General features: G+C 42.5%; 1 protein-coding gene across 6 annotated transcripts in view; it reads right to left on the bottom strand.

Annotated features, from left to right (window-relative positions):
* SEMA5A (semaphorin 5A) overlaps window positions 1-19,744 on the bottom strand; it is a 572,726-nt gene that overhangs the window by 116,179 nt on the left and 436,803 nt on the right. For all 6 annotated transcript variants that reach the window (XM_070774864.1, XM_070774868.1, XM_070774863.1 and 3 more), the window contains one exon: window positions 4,492-4,699. In XM_070774864.1, coding sequence (XP_070630965.1) covers window positions 4,492-4,699 — 208 coding nt within the window. The remainder of the gene's footprint in view (window positions 1-4,491; window positions 4,700-19,744) is intronic.

Below are 19,744 nucleotides of genomic sequence, written 5' to 3'. Positions count from 1 at the left end.
CAAACAATGTACATATGGATCAATGGAACAAGTCAGAAAGCCCGGAAATGAGCCCACACACCTGTGGGCAATTAATCTATAACAAAGGCGGCAAGACAATACAATGGAGAAAAGACAGTCTCTTCAATAAGTGGTGCTAGGAAAACCAGACAGCTACATGTAAAAGAACGAAATTAGAACATTGTCTAACACAGGAGCACTCAACCTCCAGGATCTAATACCTGATGATCTGAGGTGTAGTCATAGAAATAAGCGCACAATAAATGTAGTGGGCTTGAATTACCCTGACACCACCTGCATTCTCATCTGCGGAAAAGTCGTCTCCCACCAAACTGGTGTCTGGTGCCAAAAAAGGTGGGGACACCTGTTCTAATACCATACCCAAAAATTAACTTAAAATAGATTAAAGATCTAAATGGAAGACTATCCTATAAAATTCTTAGAGGGAAAACACAGGCAGAACACTCTGACATAAATTGCAGCAATATCTTTTTTGATCCATCTCCTACAAAAATGGAAATAAAAAGGAAAATTAAAACAAATGGGACCTAATGAAATTCAAAAGCTTTTGCACAGCCAAGGAAACCATAAACAAAATGAAAAGACAACCCTCAGAATGGGAGAGAATGTTTGCAAACAAAGTAACCCACAGAGGATTAATCTCCAAAATTTACAAATAGCTCATGAAACTCAACATAAAGAAAACACGAACAACCCAGTTAAAAAATGGGCAGAAGACATAAATATATATTTACCCAAAGAAGACACACAGATGGCCAAAAGGCACATGAAAAATGTTCAACACTGCTAACTATGAGAGAAATAAAAATCAAAACTAAAACAACACCTCACACGAGTCAGAAATACCATCATCAAAAAGTCTATAAACAATAAATGTTGGAAAAGGTATGAAGAAAAGGGAATTCTCCTAAACTGCTCATGGGAATGTAAATTGGTGCTGCCACTGTGGAAAGCAGTGTGGAGCTTCCTTAAAACTAAAAATGGAGCTCTGTATGGTCCAGCAATTCCACTCCCGGGCATATTTTCAGAGAAAATCATGGCTCGAAAATATGCACGCACATACTCACTGCAGCGCTGTTTACAATAGCAATGTCAGAGACGTAATCTAAATGTTCATTGACAGAAAAATAGATAAAGAACACGTGGGACATATATAAAATGGGATATCACTCAACCACTAAAACAAATGAAATGGTGGCTCAGATGGTAAAGAATCTGCCTGCAATGTGGGCGACCTGGGTTCGATCTCCTGGGAAGATCCCCTGGAGAAGGAAATGGCTACCCACTCCAATATTTCTGCTGGAGAATTCCATGGACAGAGGAGCCTGGCTGGCTACGGTCCATGGGATCGAAAACAGCTGGACACGACTGCACGACTTTTACTTTCACTTTCACATTAACACAAATGAAATGCCATTTACAACAAGATGGATGGAGAGATTACCATACTAAGTGAAATGTCAGGCAGAGAAAGACAAATGTCATAGTGTTGCTTATATGTGGAATTCAACAAAAATTATACAAGTGAACTTATTTACAAAACAGAAACAGATTCACAGACTTAGAAAACAAACTTGTGGTTACCAAAGGGGAAAGGTGGTTGAGGGGATAAGTTGGGAGTTTGGGACTGACATATACACACTGCTGCTGCTGCTGCTAAGTCGCTTCAGTCGTGTCTCTGTGCGACCCCATAGACAGCAGCCCACCAGGCTCCCCCGTCCCTGGGATTCTCCAGGCAAGAACACTGGAGTGGGTTGCCATTTCCTTCTCCAATGCATGAAAGTGAAAAGTGAAAGTGAAGTCGCTCAGTTGTGTCCGACTCTTAATGACCCCATGGACTGCAGCCCACCAGGCTTCTCCGTCCGTGGGATTTTCCAGGCAAGAGTACTGGAGTGGGGTGCCATTGCCTTCTCCAATATACACACTACTATCTTTAAAATAGATAACCAATAAGGATAAACTGTATAGCACAGGGAACTCTGCTCAATATTCTGTAATAACCTAAATAGGAAAATACTTGAAAAAAATAAATATATGTATAGCTGAATTGCTTTGTTGTACACCTAAAACTAACACAACATTGTCAACAAATTATCGTCCAATGTAAAATAAAAATTAAAAAAAAGAAAAAAATAAGAGTGAGGGGACATAGGTATAACTATGGCTGATTCATGTTGATGTTTGGCCATAACCAACACAATACTGCAAAGCAATTCTCCTTCAGTTAAAAATAAATAAATTTATTTTTTAAAAAAATAGTATATTTAACAATTAGTATCCTATTCCTCTACAGCGTGTTTCTTTAGGCATATTTCTTGAAAATTAAAATTGCTTTTGTCTAGAAAAAACACACTATCTTTCTCCATAATTTATAAAAGTCTGGTCATGTAGCTATCAGTTCCTTAAAAATTGATTCTTTTTTTTCTCCCGGGAATGTTAAGAGAGGATTTCTTGTCTTTCTATGAGAGGAAGATGACAAAACAACTTTGGAAGAAATTCAGAGAAACTCTTGGGTTGAAATCTTTAGATTTTCTTTCCTCAAATGGAGCATTTAAGGGTCGAATACAAACTAACCCAGTCTGTTGTGAGTACACAGAGGATCACAGTCTATCAGTTTACAGTAAATATCATCTCTCACTGCTTTTCCCTGAGCAAGTGGACAAGAAAACAGCAGGCAGATTCAGCTCTGGATAGAACTGTAAAATTCTGTCCTCCCAGAAGCCTGCTACAGACAGACAAGAGGCTTATTCTCCTGAAAGGAACAGGGGAGACTGTCAACTCCTCCTGGGCAGCTGTGCCTGGAGGCTGCTGGTGCCTGTGGATTCATGACTGAGCTGCAAGTGCAGTTGCCTAGGAGATGAGAGGCGTGCAGACGATGCCTGCATTGCTTGACCTGATTCAGGATCTAGTTGCCTAAGCGGCATCTACACGTTGCTGAGCTAACAGAGCGCCAGAGCAAAGGGGAATTGCCTCCTGCTCTGTCTGCAACGCAGGAGACCTGGGTTAGACCCCTGGGTTGGGAAAATCCCCTGCAGAAGGAAATGGCAACTCACTCCGTTATTCTTGCCTAAGAATTCTATGGACAGAGGAGCCTGGAGGGCTATAGTCCATTAGTCACAAACAGTCGGACACAACTGAGCAGCTAAAACTTTTTGCAAGGTGCTAACATCCATTCTGGCAGCAGGAACACCTGTGTTTGGCTCGGGTCTGACTTCTTGTGTGATGTCCTCTGTCACATCCCCAGAGCTTCCTGGCCTGGAGCTGGAAGACTGGTGACCTTTCAGGTTCACTGAACTTGTGACACTCCCACAGGCAAGACCCCAGCCTTCCCGGTCAACCACTGAGCCATCAAGAACTGGGCCAGAACAATTTCTGCCCTGGGCCAGCACTGCGGGAAACACAAAGCAGAACAAACTACAAGCAGCCATTGGTTACATTTAGGGAAAAGCTGTTACATAAAAGATAGTCGTTAATCAATATCACTATTTGTTTTCAGCAATCACAAGAGCATTGTTATTAGTTGGGAGGGCCCTAATGTTATTTGTTTCTCAACACTCTGATACCAAAAGAGGAATTTTATTATATACTGTGCTGTCTAAAACCATCTATAAAGCAATACTGTCATGATTGTCATTAAATATAAGAATCTTTTTCTATGTAAGAATACTGACTTTGCAGAGTGCTTTAAATCTTGCACAATATATATTATTCAGTTAGATTCTACAGCAATTAGTATGTGTTAGATAAGAAAGGCGGGCTTGCTAGGTGGCTCAGTGGTAAAGAATCCACCTGCCAATGTAGGAGCCATGGGAGATGTGGGTTTTGATCCCTGGGTTGGGAAGATCCCCTATAGGAGAGAATGGCAACCCACTCCAGTATTCCCAAGGGACAGAGGAGACTGGTGGGCTACAGTCCATGGGGTTGCAAAGAGTCAGAGACAACTAAGCAACTGAACACACAACACACATAGACAAGAAAGAGAGGTTTAAAATACTTTAGTGACCAGGTCAATATATATATATATATATATAACTTGTGCCAGATTAATTCAGGAAGACCAAATATCAGCATTATCATTCCGTGCTGCGGGCGTGCTCAGTCATTTCAGTCATGTCTGACTCTGTGACCCTTTGGACTGCAGCCTGCCAGTCTCCTCTCTCCACAGGATTCTCCACGCAAGAATACTGGAGTGGGTTGCCATTTCCTTCTCCAAACTCACTGAACAATTCACTTCAATCCTAACATCTGCTTACAGATGTCATACAGGGGTTCTTCTTCCAGGGATGCTGATGTATTATGGTTGGCATAGCAAGCTGGCGTGTATCAGAAGTCTGCATCCTGGGATGCAGGACACACAAGGATGCTCTGGTCCCCATCCATCCTCGGGGCTCCTGAACCCTCTCCCTGGGTGGGGTGTCTACAGGGGGTGCCAGCACGTGGGATGGACCCCCCTCCCTGGGGCTGCCCTACCTGCGTGAGCGGTAGAACTGGCACCTCTTCAGCGGGATCTTGGCCACGTGCTCTCGCAGGCCCGCGAACAGGACGCTCTGGCTGTGCAGGATCCGCAGGCTCCTGACGGGCTCGGGTCGCCTCTCAGGGAAGAGCTCCATCTCTTCCAGCACACAGCCGCCAGAGGTCTGGGTCAGGGGTGCCCGCACCTTCTTAATGGTGCCATAATCTGGGGAGGCAACAGGGAAAGCAGAAAAGTGAGGTCAGCAGTCTCACCATCACTCACCAGCTAAGCCACCAGGCTTCTCCAGGTGGGCTGCACATAGGGGCATCTGAGGAGCTTGGACAAATGCCAGGAGACCCACCCTGGAGGTGTTCAGTGAGCCACACTGGACGTGGGGCCAGGCACCAGTATTTTGACAGCTCTCAGCACAAGAGAAATAAAACCGGGATGAGGACCACTTGGCTACCAGCTGCCTGGTTTCCACACAGGTCCAGAGACCCAGAGCATGGCAGAGCTTGAAAGAAAAAAAGAAAGTGAAGTCGCTTAGTCATGTCCAACTCTTTGCGACCCTGTGGAGTGTATCCCACCAGGATCCTCCGTCCATGGGATTTTCCAGGCAAGAGTACTGGAGTGGGTTGTCAGTCCCTTCTCCAAGGGATATTCCCAACGCAGGGATCGAACCCTGGTCTCCTGCACTGCAGACAGATGCTTTACCGTCTGAGCCACCAGGGAAGCCCACATCAGAGCTTACCGTGGTCCAAAGCAGCCGGCTTTGCACCATCCCATGGAGAACACCAGGTGAGAGGGGCTGGATTCTCGGTATCAGACAGAGGACCTGACTCTGCTGCCCAACACAGTGGACCCCACCTGACAGACAGCTGCAGATATGCAGGCGGCCAAGGAGGCTTCTGCTTCCTTCCTGTCCTGAAAGTATCTTCGTCTCTGTGTCTGCATCTAGACACACACACACTCCCTCTCTCAGACTTGTTCTCTGGGATGCTCTCCTGGGTCTCAGCTCCATGGATTCTTCTTTCCCATCCTACTGAACATCCATTTCGACCCATCCCCCTCCCTCCTCCATATTTTCTGCTCATCACGTGTTTACACGCATTTTGGTCTTAAGTGCTGCCCCAGGACAAGAGGGCCGGGGTCACGTGAACCACACAGATCCCCCCGGAGCGGCTGTGAGGGACACGGAGGAGGGTCCTCCCAGCCAGTAAGGGGCACGGCACCATCAAACCCCCAGGTCGGGACACAGACTTGAAACATAGGATGTTGTCTGTGGTGCATGGACGTGAAACCCCACCCCCTCTAGCCAGTCTGCCAATCCAGGGCATGGATCCAACCCTCCTGAAGCACCTCTGAGAGCAGCTGGCAAGCTCCTCAGATCACCCTGGCTGAAGAAAACCCAAGGGAACTTAGGTTCAAAACATCACAGTTCTCACTCTATCAACACAGATGAGGCTACGAAGTCTTCTTAAAGAGGAAGTGGAATCCACAACCTTTGGCTTCAAGGCCTCTGATCGATCTGCTAATTTCAGAAGATTTGGACAGAAATTACTTTTCCAGTTTTCCATTCCTAGGAGAGTCTTTACAGATGGAGGATGTATGAAGTGGATATATGTTATCCTGAGTTCATTAAGGAATATGTATCTGAAACATCTCCAGTGATCATTCATTGATTATGAACTGTTATAAGTATTATGTATGTAATAGTCTATTTAATTTTGCATATAATAATATATTCAGTATCATTAAATCATTGCTCAATTTTATTTTAGGTTAGTTGGTTAAACATGTAAATTTTGAGAAAGCTCAAGCACAAATAGAATTGCTATGGATGCTGGGAAGATTGAAAATAAGGAGAATCCCATGGACAGAGGACCCTGGCGGGCTACAGTGCATAGGGTTGCAAAGAGTCAGACATGACTGAAGTGACTTAACATGCATACACACACTTGTGTTTAAGGGAAGAGTGTGTTTGTGAACACACAGCAAAGTATGGGGATGGAAAGATCGGGGGGCAGATGATGTAGCAAGGCAGCATTTTAATAAATAATCAGACTTCAGTGTGGAAGAAAATCTGTATGTATTTATTATATAAGTCAATCTAATTTTGACTTGGAGACCTCAGTTCCCAGCTGGTGGGAAGTTCAACCCAGTGAGGTTCAGGTCTTCCTGCCTGTATGACGCAACGGAACAAAGTTGAGCAGAGCATCAGGGCAGTGGTGCAAACAAAGTGGGAGCTTCACGGAAGTTGACTTCAGCATCCACCGGCAGATGGAACTGCCAGGCTTCCTGTGGACCAGCGACAGGCAGGGAGCCCCTGCTGCCCTTCAGGAAACCCTGACAATCAAACAAGGTTTGACACTAAAGATAAGAGCCAGGCCTGCCACTATACAGTGAACAGCAAGGCTCTGATGAGGCTTAAGTAAGACTCTTGGGAATATAGAGTGCCCATGTGTGTGTGTGCATGTGTGCCTGCTAGGTGCTTTAGTTGGGTCCAATTCTTTGGGGCTCTATGGACTGTAGCCCACTAGGCTCCTCTGTTCATGCAATTCTCCAGGCAAGAATAATACAGTCAGTTGCCATGTCCTTCTTCTGGGGATCTTCTCGACCCAGGGATCAAACCTGCATCTCTTACATCTCTTGCATTGCCAGATGGGTTCTTTATCTCTAGTGCCACCTGGGAATATATACACTACTATTTTCATTATAGGGGACTGGAATGCAAAAGTAGGAAGTCAAGAAACACCTGAAGTAACAGGCAAATTTGGCCTTGGAATACGGAATGAAGCAGGGCAAAGACTAATAGAGTTTTGCCAAGAAAATGCACTGGTCATAACAAACACCCTCTTCCAACAACACAAGAGAAGACTCTACACATGGACATCACCAGATGGTCAACACCGAAATCAGACTGATTATATTCTTTGCAGCCAAAGATGGAGAAGCTCTATACAGTCAGCAAAAACAAGACCAGGAGCTGACTGCGGCTCAGACCATGAACTCCTTATTGCCAAATTCAGACTTAAATTGAAGAAAGTAGGGAAAACCACTAGACCATTCAGGTATGACGTAAATCAAATCCCTTATGATTATACAGTGGAAGTGAGAAATAGATTTAAGGGCCTAAATCTGATAGATAGAGTGCCTGATGAGCTATGGAATGAGACTCGTGACATTGTACAGGAGACAGGGATCAAGACCATCCCCATGGAAAAGAAATGCAAAAAAGCAAAATGGCTGTCTGGGGAGGCCTTACAAATAGCTGTGAAAAGAAGAGAAATGAAAAGCAAAGGAGAAAAGGAAAGATATAAGCATCTGAATGCAGAGTTCCAAAGAATAGCATGAAGAGATAAAAAAGCCTTCTTCAGTGATCAATGCAAAGAAATAGAGGAAAACAACAGAATGGGAAAGACTAGAGATCTCTTCATGAAAACCAGAGATACCAAAGGAACATTTCATGCAAAGATGGGCTCGATAAAGGACAGAAATGGTATGGACCTAACAGAAGCAGAAGATATTAAGAAGAGATGGTAAGAATACACAGAAGAACTGTACAAAAAAGATCTTCATGACCCAGATAATCAGGATGGTGTGATCACTGACCTAGAGCCAGACATCCTGGAATGTGAAGTCAAGTGGGCCTTAGAAAGCATCACTACAAACAAAGCTAGTGGAGGTGATGGAATTCCAGTTGAGCTATCCCAAATCCTGAAAGATGATGCTGTGAAAGTGCTGCATTCAATATGCCAGCAAATTTGGAAAACTCAGCAGTGGCCACAGGACTGGAAAAGGTCAGTTTTCATTCCAATCCCAAAGAAAGGCAATGCCAAAGAATGCTCAAACTACCGCACAATTGCACTCATCTCACATGCTAGTAAAGTAATGCTCAAAATTCTCCAAGCCAGGCTTCAGCAATATGTGAACCGCGAACTTCCTGATGTTCAAGCTGGTTTTAGAAAAGGCAGAGGAACCAGAGATCAAATTGCCAACATCCGCTGGATCATAGAAAAAGCAAGGGAGCTCCAGAAAAACATCTATTTTTGCTTTATTGACTATGCCAAAGCCTTTGACTGTGTGGATCACAATAAACTGTGGAAAATTCTGAAAGAGATGGGAATACCAGACCACTTGATCTGCCTCTTGAGAAATTTGTATGCAGGTCAGGAAGCAACAGTTAGAACTGGACATGGAACAACAGACTTGTTCCAAATAGGAAAAGGAGTACATCAAGGCTGTATATTGTCACCCTGTTTATTTAACTTATATGCAGAGTACATCATGAGAAACGCTGGACTGGAAGAAACACAAACTGGAATAAGATTGCCAGGAAAATATCAATAACCTCAGCTATGCAGATGACACCACCCTTATGGCAGAAAGTGAAGAGGAACTCAAAAGCCTCTTGATGAAGGTGAAAGTGGAGACTGAAAAAGTTGGCTTAAAGCTCAACATTCACAAAACACAGATCATGGCATCTGGTCCTATCACTTCATGGGAAATAGATGCGGAAACAGTGGAAACAGTGTCAGACTTTATTTTTCTGGGCTCCAAAATCACTGCAGATGGTGACTGCAGCCACGAAATTAAAAGACGCTTACTCCTTGGAAGGAAAGTTATGACCAACCTAGATAGCATATTGAAAAGCAGAGACATTACTTTGCCAACAAAGTTTCGTCTAGTCAAGGCTATGGTTTTTCCTGTGGTCATGTATGGATGTGAGAGTTGGCCTGTGAAGAAGGCTGATCGCTGAAGAATTGATGCTTTTGAACTGTGGTGTTGGAGAAGACTCTTGAGAGTCCCTTGGGCTGCAAGGAGATCCAACCAGTCCATTCTGAAGGAGATCGGCCCTGGGATTTCTTTGGAAGGAATGATGCTAAAGCTGAAACTCCAGTACTTTGGTCACTTCATGCAAAGAGTTGACTCATTGCAAAAGACTCTGATGCTGGGAGGGATTGGGGGCAAGAGGAGAAGGGGACAACAGAGAATGAGATGGCTGGATGACATCACTGACTCAATGGACATGAGTCTGAGTGAACTCCGGGATTTGGTGATGGACAGGGAGGCCTGGGGTGCTGCGATACATGGGGCCGCAAAGAGTCAGACACGACTGAGGGACTGATCTGATCTGATGGATAAAATAGATAACTAATAAGAACCTGCTATATAGCACAGGGAACTCTACTCAATACTCTGTAATGGTCCACATGGGGAAAGAATCTAAGAGTGGATACATGTATATGTACAACTGATTCAGTTTGCTGTATACCTGAAGCTAACACAACACTGCAAATCAACTATACTCCAATAAACATTTTAAAAAAGACTCTTGAGATAAAATTGAACATTTTAGAGCAATGCAGAAGTATAGTTGGGGAGCAGCAGAATAGGCGGGAGTCCAGCTGAATAACTGTCATGTTTTGACTATTACCAGCACTGAAAAATTGATGCTTTCAAACTGTGGTGCTGGAGAAGACTCTTCAGAGTCCCTTGGATAGCAAGGAGATCAAGGCAGTCAATCCTAGAGGAAAGCAACCATGCGTATTCGTTGGAAGAGCTGAGGATGAAACTCTACTTTGTCCACTTGATGCGAGGAGCCAACTCACTGGAAAAGACCCTGATGCTGAGAAAGACTAAAGACAGGAGGAGAAGGGGCCGAGAGAGGATGAGAGAGTTGAAAGACATCACTGACTCAATGGACATAAGTTTGAGCAAACTCTGCTGCTGCTGTTGCTAAGTTGCTTCAGTCCGACTTGTTTGTGTCCGACTCTGTGCGACCCCAGAGACGGCAGCCCACCAGGCCCCACCTTCCCTGGGATTCTCCAGGCAAGAACACTGGAGTGGGTTGCCATTTCCTCCTCCAATGCATGAAAGTGAAAAGTCAAAGTGAAGTCGCTCAGTTGTGTCTGACTCTTAGCGACTCCATGGACTGCAGCCCACCAGGCTCCTCCGTCTGTGGGATTTTCCAGGCAAGAGTACTGGAGTGGGTTGCCATTGCCTTATCCATGAGCAAACTCTGGGAGACAGCAAAGGACAGGGAAGCCTGGTGTGCTGCAGATCCATGGGGTCTCAAAAAGCCGGACATGACTTAGCAACTGAACAACAATAACACACTATTTTCACAGGAGCCAAGGGTGAGAGAACTAAATCCTATTCAACAGGTGAACGAAGACGACTGGTTGATTACTATTTATTTTGCTGACAGATTACTCTGTGAAACCAAATCAATAATCATGCAAACATCCATATGCTCATACACACTTTGGATTCTTAAGCAACTGTGCAGGAAAAACAAATTTTAAAAGATCTTTAAAAATTTGATTTAAATGAACTAACCATCATTGACCAAAATTTCTTGGTGTATATTTCTGCACACCTTGTATCTACTTTCCAGCTGACTAACAAATCCAGGGATTTGTTCGATCCAGGGATCTAACAAAGCTATAGGACTCAGCACTTTAGAGAATGGCACCGTAGTGTCGATTTAGGTGCTTGCCTACTGAGAATATTGCCTGCCGTATCAGTAAACAAGGACGCCACCATCATCAGTGATTGCAGCCCTGAGGGAACTCCGGAAGAAGAAAACCTACCATCTAGCCTGTAGCCACTCCCCGGGGTGAGTTGAGAGGAAAGGAAGCTGAGGAAGTGAAAATGCTGAGGTGCATATCAAAGAGATGATTTCAGTGAGCCCAGACTCTTCGTCTTCCCATACATAGAAAAGTGCTAAATTCCTTAAACTTGGGATACCTCGTTTTCTTTAATTTATAAAAAAAAAAAAAAATACATTTGACATTCAGACTATCTGCCCTTTGTTTGCAAGACTTCTATATAACATGGCCTCTCCTCTCCCCTCCTCTAAGCAGTTCTCTCGGGTTATTTGAGATGCTGGCTTCCTGGCTTGAAGTCCTAAAAACTCCCACTGAGTAAGACATGCCTCTCAGTTTTTACATAGTGAGTATTTTTTAATCCTCATCACCCTCTATACCTCTGCCGGGTCATCTTCACCCTGAGCATCCGTCACGTGAGGCGCCTCGTGGAGCTCCCTGCTCTTTTGGCACTAGGGTGACTGTGGAGGACCCTCAGGGTGCTTGTGTTTTTTGTTATTTTGTGTTATAATATTTCCAGGGTTTAATGACTGATTTACTTGTTTCATGGCGTCTACGCTTGACACGATGAGGCTCCAAGAGGGCAGACGCTGTCAGTGTTGTTCTCTGATGTCTGCAGAGTGGCCATTACCGTGGCCTGTGCAGATTACTGAACACGCGATGGATGAGAGACTGAACAAGTGAGTTAGGCAAGGAAGGAAAGTAGAGAGACAGAAAGGCAGGGACAGAAGGCAAACGTTACAGGGATGTCATGTCACTTGCACATTTGCCAAAAAGACTCCTGATTAATGCTGTCGAATCACAACTTTTAGTAAGAAATATGATATCAGTCAGTGTGAAGGTGAAACAAGAAATAATCCTCCACCATTTCCAAAATATTTCCTCTGAAAGCATCATAAACTAAACAGGAGTGAAGAAAATCATTTTAATTGGTTTCAGCTGAGAAAATACCAGCTCTAAAAATTTGCCGCAGAAAAATATAACCATACACACCTTTCATACTCCTGAAACTCAATACTCTAATCAAAGTCAGCTGAAGGTAAAAAAAAAAAAAGCTAGAAATACAGAAAAGCATCTCCATCAGTCTTTACCGTTTTGAGATCAGAAAGAAAAGAGAAAATTGGCACTTCCTGTCAATCACAGATCACTTCCCCAGAGAGACAATGAGGAGAAAGTGGTTCAGAGAAAGTGAAGAATCGGTGCCGAGAGCAGGACAATAGGGTGACACTGTTTTGGCCCAAATTCTCATAATAATTCACCTTTTTGTGAAAATATGAACTACTAATTATGTTATGGAAACAAATTTCAGAGTCATATATTTACAGTTTCACGCTCAAATTGAAAAACTACAGCTATTCATTATGAAGGAGATAGAGCTGCTGCAAGATTTTTAAGACTGATGGAAGTTAATAGTATGGTTGTTATTTGAAAGACATGAATAGCTGTAATTACATGAAAATGTACATAATGTACTGCAGAACTTATATTTGCTAATTTCAGCAGAACAGGAAGCATGCTTATGTTCTAGGGAGTGGGCAGACTAAAGAAAGGATGCCCACTTAAATTTGAATTTTAGCTAAACCATTAACATTTTTTAGTATTAGTATGTCCAATTCAATGCTATTCATGGTTTATCTGAAGTTCAAATTAAAGTAGGCATCCTGTATTTTATTATATAAATAAAACCTCATTATATCCACATCTCATTTGATTATCACAGCAAGCTGATGAGAATGTAAAAAATATGTGAATGAGTATTCTCACTTGAGGGATGAGAAAACTGAGTTTCCAAGAATAGAAGATCTGATATATATTTCCTATGAACTGGTCTTTCAAAGTCCTATAAAGAAGTCAGACATAAAATGGAAGTTCAAGTCAATGCTAATGAATGAGATAAATGCAACAAAGGGCCCCAAAGCAGCATTAAATAAAAAGCTAGTGTGAGTGACACCTAGGAAAGGGCAGTTTTGTTGAGATTGTTTGCAATACTGTTTTTATTCCATGAAGTCTTCCACAAGTCATGAAACATAACCAGTTGGGAGGCAGCAAGAAGGCAGGCAATCTCCTGATCCATTGGAAGCCGCCCACATGGACGACATGCAGGGGCATCAGCTTCAGAAAGCACCAGACTCTCCTCACCATCAGGATGACATCCCTTCCCTGGGTACCACAACCCAGGCATAGACAGGCAAACAGAGTGAGTGACAGCTGTATGCCCTTACACCATCTATTAAAGAGGGAGGCACACTGAGCCAGATCAAACACCTGTCTGTGGATGAACAGAAGTTGTATGCACACTTAAAGGGCAGTATTTCTGGGAATAAGAGCAAAGGACCCCTGCCCCCAGCCCTCTGCCCCACAAACAAGAACCGAGCAAGGAAGGTATCCTCACCAGACCGACCTTGAACAAATGAAGGGCTTCAGCGAAGTGCTCACCAGTGATATGAGAACCCTCCTGGGCACACAGCATCAGACTGCAGGTCCCAATAATTCCTAATATTGATTTTTACTGGTGACTAACAAAGTCATGGAAGACCAGAGGTGCAGCTGATAGCAAGTGGAAAACACAGGCAAAATTGGATTATCGCAATAAGAGAGATAATCGTTTCAACCTCAATTGAAGTTGAGCCATTCTGAGCCATTAGGAAAATGACCAAAGGAAAAAGCAAAAATCATAAATGAGATGGTTTTCTAAGTTAGAACATTGACACGTGACACAGCAAGAAATCCGTTTTAAAAGTGACTGCTGGGGAAGAAATATTTACATAATACTTATCAGAAGACTGGAGTGCTACTTGAAAAGGGCATGAGAAATCCTTACATATCCCCAACCCTCACCCAATTCCAACCACAGGAAATGATCCATGAGACACTGAAGTGTGGTCCACAACCTCCAACCCACAGGAAAATCTGTGCAGCTCCTACAGCTAATAAGCTGCCAAATAACCTTAGAGGAACAATATGAGAATCGAGAACAAAACCAAGTAAACAAACATGCATGTGTTTTTCTGCAGAAAAAAATAAAAAATTGATTTCAGTGAGAGTAGAATGTGGTAGTCACGAAAGCTGCCAGGACACATTCCTAAAACATTTCATGGGAACAAAGTGACTGGCATGTGGGACCCAAGGAAGCAATGATGCCTAGAATCCCCAACAAACCATCGAGCATGGATGCCTGGAGGTGGAAGCTCACAGAGTAAGTCCAGACCAGCATCATTCAATGGAAATATAGAACAATCCATGTAATTAATTTTTTTTAAGTAGCCACATTTAAAAAAAGATTAGCAGGTGAGTTGAATTTAATTACTTATTTTGATTTACCCCAATGTATACTTTGGCCAACTGATGGGAAGAACTGACTCATTTGAAAAGACTCTGATGCTGGGAAAGATTGAAGGCAGGAGGAGAAGGGGACGACAGAGGATGAGATGGTTGGATGGCATCACTGACTCAATGGATATGCTGCTGCTGCTGCTAAGTCACGTCAGTCGTGTCCGTCTCTGTGTGACCCCATAGACAGCAGCCCACCAGGCTCCCGTCCCTGGGATTCTCCAGGCAAGAACACTGGAGTGGGTTGCCATTTCCTTCTCCAGTGGATGAAAGTGAAAAGTGAAAGTAAATGGGTATGAGTTTGAGTCAACTCTGGGAGTTGGTGATGGACAGGGAGGCCTGGCGTGCTGCAGTCCATGGGGTTGTAAAGAATTGGACATGACTGAGCGACTGAACTGAACTGAACTGAAAGAAGATTCTTTCTGTTTTTGCTTTTATGTTTTGTAGAGTTTTCCTTTAATTAGAGGTTAGTCTTATGTCTGGCCTTCCTCAGTGGCTCAGTGGTAAAGAATCCACCTGCAATGCAGGAACCTCAGGAGACATGAGTTGGATCCTTGGGTTGGGAAGACCCTCTGGAGGAGGGCATGGCAACCTATTCTGGCCTGAAGAATCCCATGGACAGAGGAGCCTGGTGGGCTTCAGTCCCCAGGGTCGCAAAGAGTCAGACACAACTGAAGTAATTTAGCACACATATGCAAGCTTTTCCCTACACTTCTGGAGTGAATCTTTTTTATTATCTTTCTGAGAAAACCAATGACCCTTACTGCCATCCCAAATAGAAATGGTGAGGGCGACATGACTTTTCATCACCCACAGCCTGAATAATCAACATATTAAAGCTAGTGTAAATAAGAAAAAGCCACTGATATATTTATACAAAAATATATGCTAACAAAGAAAGAAGAGCAGATGTAAAACTTGATGGACAGAAAACTATAGAATCCCTTGTTTTCTTATTCAGTCAGTTTTGTAAAACCAAGGTAAATCCTTGAGGGAGAATACAAGAAATTCCATTGGTCTGGCCACCCTAAAGGCAAATCATCTACCATCACTATGTTTTCTAAGCTAAAATTTCAGATAGTCATAGGGTATTCAAGTTGGAAAGGACCTACAACAATATTTTGCATTTTGTAGGTAAGAAAAGCAAAACCCAGAAAAACTGAGTCCCTAAGGTCAGATTCTAGAATCTAAATGTAGGTCCTCTGTGTATCAATCAAGTGCTTGTTTCTAAATTTTTGATGGTCTTTTCATTTTGAAAGTATGGAAACTATAATATGCAATCCTTACAATGGTGAATCCAGAATACTATAGCTGACAAGTTTCTCAAAAGATTCAGTTCAGTTCAGTTCAATCGCTCAGTCGTGTCCAACTCTTTGCCACCCCGTGAACCACAGCACACCAGGCCTCCATGTCAAAAGATTAGGTAGTCTGATACTAAGGGTATTAAGCAGCAGTTATTATTCAAGATACGGATTAAGCTATGATTCGTGGACATGCTTATCACAGAATTCCCTGCACAAACAACCAATGTGTAAATGGTGCCAAGCCCAGGATAGATCTAACTTCTATACCAGGCTAGAGACTCTCATTTCCATGAGCTCAGGAAGCAAACAAGAGAATAAACTGACAGAAATATTGCCTAAGGACTTCCCTGGTGGTTCAGAGGTTAAGACTCAGTGCTTCCACAGTAGTGAGTACGGGTTTAATTCTTGGTCGGGGAACTAAGACCCTGCATGCAGTGTGGCTAAAGGGGGAAGAAAAGAAAAGAAAAATGACTAGGGTATTCTATTTCAGTTATTTTTTTAAAGAAGGTTTAAGGATATAAAATGTTGGTTTAAACAAAATATTTTATAATAAAGGTATGATTTTTAAACCACTAATTTCTTTATGTAATGTAAGCTCTGTGTAATATAAACTCTAATACACATAATTCAGTTATAAGTGGTTGAAAATTAACTATATTTTTTACTCTGGAAGAAAAGAGCAGGTCTTTTCTAAATTTCAAAGTTCAGCTTCCTAATTAGCATCAATTCAATAGTTTAAACAATATCCTATTCTGCATCTTGATAGGGATGGTCAAATACAGAAATCTCTCATTTGCTGTGAAGTATATCGTATAATATGCAGATGACACCACCCTAATGGCAGAAAGTGAAGAGGAACTAAAGAGCTTCTTGATGAAAGTGAAAGAGGAGAGTGAAAAAGCTGGCTTAAAACTCAACATTCAAAAAACGAAGATTGCAGCATCCTGTCCCATCACTTTATGGCAAATAGAGTTAACAATAGAAACAGTGACAGACTTTATTCTCTTGGGCCCCAAAATCACTGCAGCCATGCAATTAAAGGACACTTGCTCCTTGGAAGAAAAGCTATGACAAACCCAGTAAGTAATTGACTGAAAGTCACTCAGTTGTGTCTGATTCTTAGCAACCCCATGGACTATACAGTCCATGGAATTCTCCAGGCCAGAATACTGGCATGAGAAGTGTTTCCCTTTTCCAGGGGATCTTCCCAAACCAGGGATCGAACCCAGGTCTCCCACATTGCAGGCGGACTCTTTACCAGCTGAGCCACAAGCCAAGCAGCATATTAAAAAGCAGAGACGTTACTTTGCCAACAAAGGTCCATCTAGTCAAAGCTATGGTTTTTCCAGTAGTCACGTATGGATGTAAGAGTTGGACCATAAAGAAAGCTGAGCACCTAAGAATTTATGCTTTTGAACTGTGGTGTTGGAGAAGGCTCTTGAGAGTCCCTTGGACTGCAAGGAGATCCAACCAGTCCAGCCTAAAGGAAATCAGTTCTAAATATTCATTAGAAGGATTGATGCTGAAGCTGAAGCTCCAACACTTTGGCCACCTGATGGGAAGAACTGACTCATTGGAAAAGACTCTGATTCTGGGAAAGATTGAAGGCAGGAGGAGAAGGAGACAAGAGAGGATGAGATGGTTGGATGACATCACCGACTCAATGGACATGAGTTTTAGCAAGCTCCGGGAGTTGGTGATGGACAAGGAAACCTGGCTTGCTGCAGTCCATGGGATCGCAAAGATTTGGACATGACCGAGTGACTGAACTGATACCATACAATAAAATATGGGTTATTTTGGGCTGGATTGTATCCCTTGAATATTCTTATGTTTAAGTCTTAATTCCTAATACCTCAGAATATTTGGAAAAAGGGTTTGTTTTTTTTTTAAACTATTTATTTCGCTGCATCGGGTCTCAGTTGCCTCATGTAGGATCTTTGCTGTGTCCTGTGGGATGTTTCATTGCTACACACAAACTCTCTAGTTGTGGTATGAGGGCTTAGCTACTCCAAGAATGTAGGATCTTAGTTCCCCAACCAGGGATCAAACTGTGACCCCTGCCTTGCAAGGCAGATTCTTAACCACCAGACCACCAGTTGAAGTCCTAAGAAAGGGCTCTTAAAGAGATAATTAATGTAAAATGAATCATATGTGTGATTCCTAAGTCTAACGTGCATGCTGTGTGCATGCTAAGTCATTCAGTCGAGTCCAACTCTTTGTGACCCCATGGACTGCAGCCTGCCAGGCTCTTCTGTCCATGGGATTCTCCAGGCAAGAATACTGGAGTGGGTGGCCATGTCCTCCTCCAGATGGAACCAGCTTTTCTTACATCTCCTGCCCTGGCAAGTAGATTCTTAACCACTAGAGACAGCTGGAAGCCCAATCTCGTGTGTCTGGTGTTCTTTAAGAAGAGGAATTAAGATGCAGACTTCTGCATCCACATGGGAGGATACATCTGGAAGATACTTGACTACAAGCCAAGGGGAGAGGCCTCTGAAGAAATAAACCCTGCCAACACCTTAATCTCAAACGTCTAGCCTCCAGAGCCATGAGAAGTAGACTTCTGTGGTTATATCTCCCAATCTGCAGTACTCCATTATCTTTGTTAAGGCAGTTTGAGAAGACTAGCAGATGGACTCCATGTCTAGAGTAGGAAGATTTTGTCACCCAAATAATTTGCTGAAAGCAATTTCAAAACTAGGTTGAAAATTATTTTTCCACATTTCCCTAAGCTATTATGACTCAAATTCTAATGCAAAGACATTTTAAACTATGTTAGACAATTTTCTTTTTACCTTGTATGGTTTACAACATGACTCATATTAGTAAAAGTATGGTGTTATCAAATATTGTCATATGTTTAATTTAATCCCCTATACATATGATCCTGGGCTAGAAAAGCAGCAAGAAATGACACAGAACATGTAGTATTCTGAAAAACTGATGCACTTTGATAAACATTATAAAATAATTCAAATAGCTGAAGCCCTGCTCACAACCTTTATGTTAATGACCCTAGTGATCTTTGGGAGACAATTAGAACTAAATGAATCCTCAGGAAAAAGCTTTTCCAGTATTTAAGGAAAAGGTCATTGACTATAATGAATTTCTTTTTGGAGGATTATCACAGAAATTTCAAAAGTTCATGAATTTTTTTTTTTTGAAAGAGGGACAGCAGAAAGGAAGAAGGAAGAAATAGGAAAGGAAAAAAAATATGATCAGCTGAGTATAACATTTACTACTGCTATAAATAAAAATATTTTTTATGTTTCATACTTATATATAATCAGACAGCCTTCTGCAATTCATTAAAACTTCAACAATAAAACAATATTTGAAGGGAAAGTCATGTCTTATGTTTTGGGCTTTCCAGGAGGCTCAGTGGTAAAGAATCTGCCTGTCAATGCAGGAGACATGGAAACATAGGTTTGTTTCCTGGGTCAGGAAGATCCCCTGGAGAAGGAAATGGCAACCCACTCCACTATTCTTGCCTGGAGAATCCCACGGACAGAAGAGCCTGGTGGGCTACAGTCCACTGAGTCACAGAGTTGGACATGACTTAATAACTAAACAACAACATCATGTCTCATGTTTATAGCAGCTTCAAGTCTAATGAACTTGAGAACCCTAAACAACAAAGAAAGGTTCAGAGAAATTAAAAATTCTTTTTGAGTATAGCAGCCAGAAGCACTTCCAAAACACAGAATAAATATATATCTCCTCTAAGTTTCAATAAAACACTTAGGAGGGTGGACCTGTAGCATACTCTACACATATAAATTTTTGTTTTAAGAAAGGAAAGAAGTCACACCATGAAACAAAGAGACAAATATTCCAGGGAACTGTATGACAAAAATGCAGTATTATTGCAAAGTCTTGGATGGTTAAATCTTTTAAATCTTGATTCCATTCTCCTTTAACTACTTTTCTAAGTTCTGCTGTATTTTAAAGGGATGTTCAACTTGCCGTGTGCTGAATCCAGTACAGAAATTCAACGTGTGAGCCAGTTAGGTGGCCATCCT

This window comes from Bos indicus, chromosome 20 (assembly GCF_029378745.1).
Source record: "Bos indicus isolate NIAB-ARS_2022 breed Sahiwal x Tharparkar chromosome 20, NIAB-ARS_B.indTharparkar_mat_pri_1.0, whole genome shotgun sequence".
NCBI lineage: Eukaryota > Metazoa > Chordata > Mammalia > Artiodactyla > Bovidae > Bos > Bos indicus.
Note: the sequence above shows the minus strand (reverse complement) of the source record. Positions and strands in the feature narration are given on the sequence as shown.